General features: G+C 41.1%; 1 protein-coding gene across 1 annotated transcript; it reads right to left on the bottom strand.

Moving 5' to 3' along the window:
- Positions 1 to 549: 549 nt before the first annotated feature.
- On the bottom strand, positions 550 to 9,990 carry LOC139060772 (uncharacterized). Its single transcript, XM_070539888.1, has 6 exons — positions 9,825 to 9,990; positions 9,215 to 9,275; positions 9,047 to 9,118; positions 7,782 to 7,918; positions 7,589 to 7,694; positions 550 to 4,971 (listed from the first exon to the last, which is right to left on the bottom strand). The coding sequence occupies exons 1-6, from the start codon at positions 9,910 to 9,912 to the stop codon at positions 4,881 to 4,883; spliced, it is 555 nt and encodes a 184-aa protein (XP_070395989.1). The 5' UTR covers positions 9,913 to 9,990; the 3' UTR covers positions 550 to 4,880.
- Positions 9,991 to 10,733: the final 743 nt, after the last annotated feature.

The following is a 10,733-nucleotide window of genomic DNA, read 5'->3' as shown; positions in this document are numbered from 1 at the left end:
CTGGCTAGTGTATATGTGGACTGACCTTAAGTTTCGTGTGGTGCAAGGCTAGTTGAAGGCTAAAAACAAATCTAAATTAGACCTGAGGGCTACGACACTGATAAGCAGTGTGGCCAAAGTTTAATTCTTGGCTGGGCCTGAGCAGATGATAGTTGGCTTGGAATTTGAAAGCAGATTTTCACTTGCTTCAGCATGTTTCTTAAACTGTGTCAATAAATCTAGCAGTAGGAAGAAGCAGACTCATTCAAACACCAGTTTTGATTAATGTCAGCATTAGCAGCTTCATATGGCAACCTTGCAGATGACAACATATGCAAGCAGCCAGCGGCTTCGGAGTGGGTGATGAGAAGTCCTCGTTTGAAAAGAGAGCGCTTGAGAAATATGACTTTGCACTTCGTCTGTGAGCTCCACACGCCACGCATGACCGCAAAATTTGGCGGAGATTTCACAGCAGCGTATGCTATCCGTGGACTGCGTTTTTCACCAAGCCTGAGGGGTGTTTCAGGACCCCTTAAAGAAAGATCACGATATTAAACAAGAAAAAGGAAAAAAATGTAGAAACCAAAAATTTTCTTTTTCACAACATATCTACTTTCTAAAGGCAGGTAACAATGAACACCGCCAGTTATTTCGCATAGAAAAGGCAACTGTAATATTACTATTGTTGACTTCCGTTAATTCAATCCTGATGAGACCTATGAAATAAATCTAATTACCCGATGGGTCGAATGAAAGAAAATGCAGAAAAATATGCAAAAACACACCACTGATTCATTTAGCAGTATTTGCCCCATTCTAACACATCCCCGAATCAAACGCGTGCCCTCTTTCTGTGTTCGAAGTAGAAAACTGATGTATAAATGACATTAAATCTCCTAAACAAATCTGAAATCCAACATGCACCCAATATTTTAGCAGGAAAAATGGGTAATGGGCTAATACGTATTGCACATTGATGGCAGGTTTCCCAAAGTCAGATCTGCCGCAATACATACATGATATGAGGTAAAGCATATGTACACCACGAAAGTGTTTTCGGTTTTGTGTCCGACCGAACCGTGCAAAGCAATTCTTGAACCCATCTTCTAAGAAAAAAAAAAGCGCATTAGAATTGGGTAAAGACCATAATAGGATATTGTGAGCTACGGTTATTGCTTGAAAATCCTCCTAGGGTAGGCCAAAAATAGGTGTTTTCATTTGGAGATGTGTTCAACGAATTAAACAACTCCTAAGCTTCGCCGAGACAGACGCTGCCACTAAAGGGGTCGCTGTTGGGGTTCCAATAAGGGCCAAGTGGGTGCGTGCTGACTGGTGAAGTTTAAATTATCCGGTGAAGGCCTATTTTAATATAGGAACAATGAAAGTTTGGGCCCATAGAAATTCATGCGCACCTGCCGGAACCTTCGGTTAGGATTGAATTAACTGGAGTTGAATTAGCAGAAGTCAACTATATAAGCAACCCTGTACGCAAAACAGGACCACGGTAGCGATGATTTCTCAATTCATACAACTTCATTACTATGACCACGTGATGTGATTATTATAGCGCAATTGAATCATATATGCGAATGTAATATGACACATCAAAATATACATGCAAACGCAACAAGGAGCATCGGCTCTGTCAAGCAAGGGTGAAAGGTCAACTCTCACCAGCTTTCATGTGCACCTGCATATTCTGGTTCACAAACGCTCGCATTCCTGAACGGGACAAAAGGAGCATGTTCAGGGTATTGCCATTACCTACAGCTTCAATGCACACACTCACATGTGAAATATACGCACAATTAAAATACAGAATCAGCCTGTACAAAGTGTCCCTGGCATCTCCTTTCTCTTATACACAGAGCTTTGTATAGGTGGCATGGTGAACCCAAAATTAATGGTGTATATAAATGTCACTGTGTGTAACTAGAGCTGTTGATTTGCCAGCTACATAGACTTCTGTTGGAATAACAAAGGTACAGAGCTCTAGAGAGTGGGGGCGAGCATTCTACATATTTTCCAGAGCTCTGTAACACTATGGAAGCAATAGAAGCCCTATGACAACACCTAGAGTTGGCTCTACTAGCACACAGCTTGGCCTGCATACGGCAAAGAGTGCACTACTAGTGCCAGAAGTTTAAAAAATGTAAACAGGGAGAGGAAAAAAAATAAACAAAAATAACTGAAGTATTGTTTAGACCGGGCACATAGCCACAAATTTGGCGCCGTGATCAGCACTTCGTGCATGGCCCACACATTACAATGCCCACTTCAAAGCTGGTTGCTTAGACTGCACCGAAAGTAACATTTTTTTTGTAGATCTTGTATACCATAAATTTTTAGAGCTGGTACTACATTGTGCTACTCAGGATCGCCATTAAATTGTACCATGCTTCATAATAATGTCCTTTCTTTTGCTTATTTTAACAGTTCTGTTGTTTTTTTACACTTATAGTGTTTTTATCCCCTTCAGGCGCCAGTTAATTCTGTCCAGAGAAGATTCAGTTTTACCACATTTGTTGCATCATCAGAATCATGAAACACCTACACCTGCAGAATAGATTAAGATTTTTTTTTTTTTTTTCAGAGAGTTCTGTCACATCCACAGAGTGTAGCTACAACTCCATGTGAGAACTCTCTACAGAAATGTCAAATATAAGAGCATCAAGTGTTTCTTGTTTAGTGTACTTGAAAAGCACCTATCAAGCAGATTGAAAAATATACCTGATGTAAAACAGAGTGAAAACAATTACTTGCTACACAACAACATACTGACATCGAGAGCAAACACCCAACTGTCCTCCTTCACACTCGTTTTAAGAAGACACTTCACATATATTATTCAAACTTGCAGCACAATCCAATAAGAAGTGTTTCAAGGTGTATGTGAATTGCTTAAATATTATTTTAATCAGTGCGTTGCCTTTTGATGCACTATCTTGGCGTGCGAAACTTCACACGGCGCCTGAAGGGGTTACACAAATGTGCCATGAGCATTTTGTCAAAACCTGGATATCATACTTGCTGAGCATGTTGATAAGTGTTGCTAAATGCCACAGCACACATCCGTAGCCCTGGTGATTGTCCAAAGGAACCCATAATGAAAACTACTAGGGAGCACAGGCTTGAAAAGTGCACAATGTCTCATGTCAAAGGGCAAGGCCATGGCAAGACTGCTTTAGAAGCAGTTTTCTGACAGTGGACGATCACTGTATAAATGAACACTGTTTCTGAAAGTTGCAGAGCTAGGCCAACTTACATTTGTGAAAATTAGTGCAGATGTTAAATGCTGTTGATCATGATTATAAAGAGCAAGTGCACAACTGAGCATTTCAAATTAGTAACTAAGCACTAAACAAATGCATTTACCTTATCAATTCTATTTCTGTACTACTGTTCAAGCACGTAAAGAGGTGCACGGAGGCATGTAGCACAAAATAATTTTGATGTTGGAATGCTTGTCTGAACGTGCAAGTGACTTGTACTTTGTGAGATTCAAGACCTGTTACACATGAGCCACTTGGAGCTGAACTGACAGAAATTTGACAGAGGAATCCACAGAAATGCAACCGAACCCACAGAAATGCAAACAAACTGCATCAGGGATAACAGCCCCCTTCCTTCATGTTTAGTACTCTGAAAACTAATTCGAATCAACTGAGTGTAAAATTATGGTGCCCAGTTGGCCTGAATCTTTCTAGAAAAAGAGAACTATCACCACAGAGTAAACAAAAAATGCTCATGAACCTCTTAACTGGTTTTGAATATACAGTTTGAATACCACTAAACCACCAACTGGGTTCACTTTTCATCACAGGCACATTTCAGTCTACTGGTAGTGCTTGCCATCTGCTATTAACATAGAGATAGAACAGTGTAAAGAATGGCATTTTTTCAGACTGGCTTGCACAAGGAAAAGTTACTGCATGCTAAATAAATAATCCTTAAGGTGAAAAGTAATCTCGCATTAAAATGCTGAAACTAAAACACACTATTTTCTCTGCAAGAGTTAAACAACAATCTTCGAGCTCAGCGTTGGCACAGCAGCTATTTTAACTTGTGTCACTTGCAGCTGTTATTTAACTCAAGCCCTTGTATGGGTATCCCGTTTGCAGCCCCACGATTAATAGCACCACAAGGCTAACAAAACATGACGATGTGACAAAACAGGTCGCCAAGTCCATAATACCACACAAGAGTGACTTGATGAGTGAAGTACCTATGCCTTAGCATAAATTTTACACCAAGCGTCAGTAAAGGCAACAAGTGTAGAACTTTATAATGGATCTTAAAAAACAACAACAATGCTACAGGTTGTCAATGCTAAATGTCATTACAAGGTAATAATGCAAGTGATTGTAAAAAGAAAACTGTGCAATATTTTGATATAAATGAGAGCCAAGGATAAAATGGATGGCAAATTGTAGGCCGAAAAACGGCAACCAGATCAATGAACCCTTGCTTCCATTTTCTGAACAAAATGAGCAAGTGGAAAGACATTGAACATATTAAGTACAAAGAGCAGCCAAGCCTCCAGCAGCCCACAATACCACAAACCCAGAGCAACACATGACTGAAAAAACAACAACTAAAATACCAAAATGGCCAGAAATATCAGTTTGCCAGAATGATATCCAAATGGCTCTGGAACATCTAGATGCCTAAAAAATAGCGCAGGCGTAAAGGCGCTAACGAAAAGATGACACACTGCATATAACATCAGATCAATAGCTCAATGAATATGGCAAGGTGCCTCTGTACAACATGGTGGTGCCCAAAAGACTCACTATTACCAACTGCAGAACACTTCCTAGAGCAGTTTTTGCTGCCTGACTGTGGCACAAGCTGCTGTTTGCTGTGGCACATAGATACCCAAGCAACAGCTTGTCAGGTCCTCACACTTCCAAGATGCGATCTTGGTCACCAACAGTGTCGACATCAGGCTCTGGAAGTGTTTCGTCTACCTCTTCTTCGAGTGCATCAAACCTAGAAAATAATTGCCATCCTCTGCATTACTTATGAAGACATACATACTAGTTTACTTTTAAATAAGATCGAACAAATATGCTGGGTCAATATTTTTAAATCTGAGAAAAAAAAAGAAGTTGAAAATGTTCACCAAAGGAACACTATTCAAAACTCAGTTTTCTAATAATAGTAATGATAATAATACAGCCAATTCCTGTTAATTGGATTTTTTGCTTAGTTCAAGTGCACTGGGGAGTCCGGGTGAGAAACCATACATTGTTCCTGCCAAGGGGATCGAAGCGACCCAGTGCGCAGTGTGGGGGGTGGCTTATGTAGAATGCCACTTAGTGGCTGCAGACCAGTGAGTAATCACACAAGGTTACTGCAAATTTGTTTTATGCTTTGCCATTACAAACTCTCTATCAGCTGCAGTGTTTTTGTTTGGACTATTTTGGCGCTGGTTCTTATGTAGTGCACACTACCATAGGTTGGGGATGAACGGAGCAGTGTGTGTCCTCCTCCTTAGTACCTAGGCACAGTCCCAAGATTCTTCTCTCACAAGTCGCGCGTGTACACAAGTGTAGGACAAAGGCAGCACAGCTCTCACATGTGTGTGCCCTTGACAAAATGGAAATATGCTCTGCAGTGAGAATGACGACTTGCGCTGTGCCTTGAGTGATGTCTCGTTTGAGGATTTTGTCAGCGGCAACGACAGGTTAAGTCTGGACCACTGGCCAACAACGACATGTATAGTTATTGCTAAACTGTATGGAAGTAGACTGTTGATGATAACTGCTTACTTTAAGCAATAAAAACTATTTGAAACCTGTTGTTTCGCTTTATTTAGGGCAAACCCGAAATGTGGCTGAATCTCTCAACAGCATTATTTGGTTGCTGTGCCCCAAAACAAACTTTGCTTCATGCACCGTTGTGGAGATGGTCATTTCTATATCCATACTGTGGTTGAACAAAGGCCACAAAGGCTTTGAGGAGGCTCTACAGGAGTAGGGCATCCTTCCAACTCAGAAGCTCAACACTCTGAGGAAGCAGAGAGACCAGGGAAGACCAGAGAAGATTCAAAAGAATCTCTAGAACGCAGATAGCTGAAGTTAAATCTTGGCACAGCACTCTAGCGAAGAAAGCCTGGCTGGAGGAAGGAGTTCACAAGGGTTCTAAAAGCACCACCTATGCAGCAGAAAAATTTTGAAGCTTTTATGCTTCTGGAAAGACTTGCGTGCATTCTGGCCAAGTTTTATGCATATTCATTGTCTGCAACAGTAAAAAGCCTGTTTAGAAACTTTGAACCTCGTGTTTCTCTTTTCTCAATCTTAAGCTATTTTTACTATTCGTGCACAAACATTCCTGTATCTAATGAGATTCAACTTCAGTCAAATTTTGCATGTTCATGCACAAGGATGTGTAGAATGGAAGTATCTAGGTTTTATTGTAATTTGTAGCAACTTTGATCATGTGCATTTTAGGTAATTAATCATAAATGTTCCCAATAACTATAGTCAAGTTTTTTCTCTATATAATTATAAAGCTAACAGAAAATAATTTTTGAACTTATTTGCAATTACTTCTTTACAAGAAGCAACATACGCTATCTGATAAGACTCTCTTAGGCCTGGTATGAAGTCCAAACCTTTCACAAGAGGCCCTACTTTTTCCACTTCCAGGGAGCACAGAAAAATATAAAGATATTGAGAAACTGAAATGATATTCGAAAATAGAATAAACTTTATATACTGTGCATAAATTCCATCTAATTAGCTTTATTATTATCGAAAATGGATCTCTGAGGCAAAGCTGAGGTACCACAATCTCAGCACACAGGTATTTTTGCATTTTACAACCACTGAAATCACTTTACTCTTTTGCAAAAGTGTACTGTGCTGCGAGCAGGGTTAATACAGAGCATCTGACACAAAATTCAAGGGTAATTCAAGGATTTCAAGGTTGCTGAAATACAAACTTTAGTCATACAAATAAACTAAAAAATTTTCAAATCTCCTTCTTCTTAGTCGCAATTCTTCACAGCTAAGCAGCCACTGAATTGCACATATGCTTCAAGCTCTTTAGGTAGCATTTCAGAGTCAACTTTCCCATTGTAATGCAGTCAATCGCCTTGTGGCACATCACACACTTTGCTGGATGAGTGTTGGTAGTGTCCAGCTTCACGCAATAATACTTGTCACATTAAAGTCAAATGGCTTTCTCAAAATGTATTTCTCAAGCCATGGTTTCAAAAATGAAGCCATGATGGTTGCAACGTAAACCAACAAAAGTAGTGGTACGGCCTGGTTGCTTGATCAGGCTTTGTCTTGCACCTCTATAGCATGGCAAATTAAACAAGTCTGTCTTCAATGGCTGTGGTCATGCCAGACTGCAATCACTTAGCGAAACTCACTAAAGAGAATATATAGGATTGTTTCCCAATAGACAGTGTCCACGGCATAGTGCCAATGCGGGGTTTGTTATTTTGAATGTTCAGAAGTCGCCACCAACTCATGCTTTCAAATAAATCAAGGAGCACATTTATTTTCAATCTCTCACGATTCGAGGGTTTTAAAAGATTTCAAGAAGCTGTACGAACACTGTGCAAGCATTACAAGGACAAAGCCAGCAGAAGTACCTGTCATACGATGCTTCTTTGTCAGCCAAAAGAGCCTCCTTGACCTCAAGGTGATTCTTGTAGGTAAGGATGAGGTAAAGGACACACAGAACTAATGTTGTGGCACCTAGAATAATAATTTTTAAAAATGGAGGAGGGGGAGCATGTGAAACTATTTACCTGCATGCTTTATCAACAAAATGTGTGAACTCACCAGCATAGCCACCTAACCAGGAACTGCTGTGGTAAGCAAAGCACAGGATGGATAAGGCCAAGTAAAGGATGCTTTTCCGCCACAGATCTACCCATCGAATTCCTCTCCACAGGCGAAGGCAATAGCCTCTCTCCTCCCTTGAAGTCAGAGAACACTGAATTGTGGTAAATTTGAAAAAGACTAGTGAAGAAGGAACCTGTATTAGAATTGCAATGCACTACAGGTCTAGTCTGTAATGGTTTACAACTGCTGAACATCAGTCTTTCCTTCTGGGAGATTGAACTCATGAGTGCAGCCCGCATTAGTTGTCTGCTTGTCTGCCAATAGTGCAAAAACACCTGCATAAAGAAATTATGCTTACTTCTACAGCTTAGTCTGCCTGCTGCTACTATTACTTTACCTACATGTGTCATGTTGAGTTCATTGCTTAAAAAACTTGATATTTAAAAAACTATTTAAGTAGACATCCGACTGTACTCAACTAAAACCTAAGCTGTCACACTACCACTGCTCTATCATGAATAACAGTGAGATGCCAAAGTTATGCCCTCCCAGCAATTATTAACCAAATAGAAAAGTTCATTTCTTGTGCAGCCATGCCACACTCTTTAACTTATTCTCTGCATTACTTTCACTCTTCAATGAACATTTCTATGTCATAATATCCAAGTGAACAAAGCTTCACTGTGTACAAAATTAAACTGAAAGCCATATCATAGTCAAAAATAAGACTGTCTATCATGGCCATTTTTCATGATAGTAAGTTATTAACTAGATACAGCTGGATGCTACACTCGCGTCATTCATTTACACTGCAGTGTGACAGAGCTTCAGGATGAGATGTGTGTCCCCAATTAACAGAGGTGACTTACCTACTTAAATACCAATCTTGTGCACAATATGCAGTGCCCAGTGACAGTTCTATAATCATACTACATGAGGAAACTACCAGGTAGGGAACTCGGGATGAGGTATTGCCTCTCCTTGTTCTGGCATTTTTCGATTTTTTAACGTTTCCACAGGTCTAACAAACTAGCCTACCAATTCTTCCTACTAAGCTAGTATGTCTGCATGTCATGGAGGCTAGTTGGACATTTACAGTGTATAGTGAAAATTTTCCTGCAGCAGATTTTACCTTTCTTTTAATCTTCCTGCTTCTTTTTCAGTGTGCAATTATAAGTTTCCTAGGCAGACTTCTATTTTCATTTTTTTTTATGAATACACATTACATGTAGTACATGCAGCAGGTCATGGTACTTACATACCTTATGCAAACCTCGAGGAAAAGGTCCACAGCAAATGCTGTTTCAAAGAGCGTAATAAACACAGCTGACACCCTGAAATGCGAGTTGGCAGATGTCAGCGCATGTCTTCACAACACTAATATTGAAGTACATTAAATGACACAGCTACAGAGAACATCTGATACCCACAGTATATACGGTCCCAAGGAGTCGCCGTGATACGTGATGTCAGCGCCTATACCCCAGTAAACTACAAGTACAAAGAAAAGAACGGCATCAAATTAGATGGAGCGTGCGAGCGAGCGAGGCACATGGCATGGTGTGGAAAAGGGTTGTTTCCGATAACAGCAATTAGGAATTGATTTTATTACAGAACAAATGCATACTCTGCTCACGCGTGCAAGAGCATTAAACGAGCGTTACTGAACAGTGTCCAGTGTAATAAGGGAAAAAAAAATAATTGTGGCCTGCTGCTCGGAAAATTTTGCGCTATAAACAGGGTATACGTGCTCGGGTTTGCAGGCATCCACGCTGCTAGCACACGTGCAAGCAACTTTCAATCACACTTGCACAGTGAAGGGCAAAGTAACGTGGGATGACATGCTTCTTAACGCGACCTGTTTACGCTATCTCGCATCATTGTTTAACGATCACTGGTTTAACGATGCAAGCAGTAAACAGCGTGCACGTCCTACGATACCCCCCAGTAGCAGTCCCCTTCATCTTTTCTTTTTTTTTCGCTGCTCGAGGTTTAAGTGCTTACAGTTTTAAGTACCTTGCTGATACAGAAACAGCTCACCTATTGCAGAAAAAATGCCCCATACTCGTGTCACAGGTGTAACGAAGTCTAGCGTGCGATGTAAACCCTGATTTGGTCGATAGCTCATCCTCGCGACATTTAACCTGAGCACCGGAAACGAAACACGAGCGAAACCAAGAACGACTTCCGCTGTTTTTCTTGGGGGGTAGTTGGGGTTCGCACCATCAACAGCGCAACGCAGGTGCGCAGCTTAGTGCAGGCAGAGACAGGCATAGGGTGAAATCTGGCGCTGCTGTGCTGTGGTATGCATGCATGGGAACATGGGAACGCCCGTGGAGGAAGGAAAAACGTTAGGAGCGATACCGCAACGCAATTGAAGCCAACCTGGTGGCCCTGCACGTGATCGCACGTCAAAGTGCGCGGTTGGTTTTAGCCGTACATATTGTATGAAAATCTATAGAGTTTCATACAATAGTTATTATTGTAAGAAATTCTATGGTTTTAGCATGGTTCTAGTGTTTCCGCTCTGCAGGCAGAGCCATAGCAGGGCAGCCGAACAAACGCGCACCGAATAAAAACTACTGGCATAGCCATGCATAGCCATGAGAAAATCTATGGGCATAGTTGCGCCTACTGGATATGTAGGGGGTTATGTGCTACTGGGATCCAAACCACAGAACACATATACGCCATCTCAGCAAATCTGGATGGATTCATGCTCAATGATCTCGACGCCAGAGGTCATGTGTTGGGCCACCACTGTGGCTTCACGGAGCGTTCTCTTGCCAAGCCTGGCTGCGTCACGTAATGCTTCCTCCTCTATGTTTCCTTCCTCCATGGTCATTCCCATGACGGCACAGCGCCCGTTAAAAAACTTCCATAGACGGTAGCGCCAGATTTTGCTTTAGGTGTTATAGTGAAAAACTCAATGGAGGCAGGTCATAGAGT

This window comes from Dermacentor albipictus, chromosome 1, assembly GCF_038994185.2.
Source record: "Dermacentor albipictus isolate Rhodes 1998 colony chromosome 1, USDA_Dalb.pri_finalv2, whole genome shotgun sequence".
Classification (NCBI taxonomy): domain Eukaryota; kingdom Metazoa; phylum Arthropoda; class Arachnida; order Ixodida; family Ixodidae; genus Dermacentor; species Dermacentor albipictus.
This window is presented reverse-complemented; position numbering and strand designations above follow the sequence as displayed.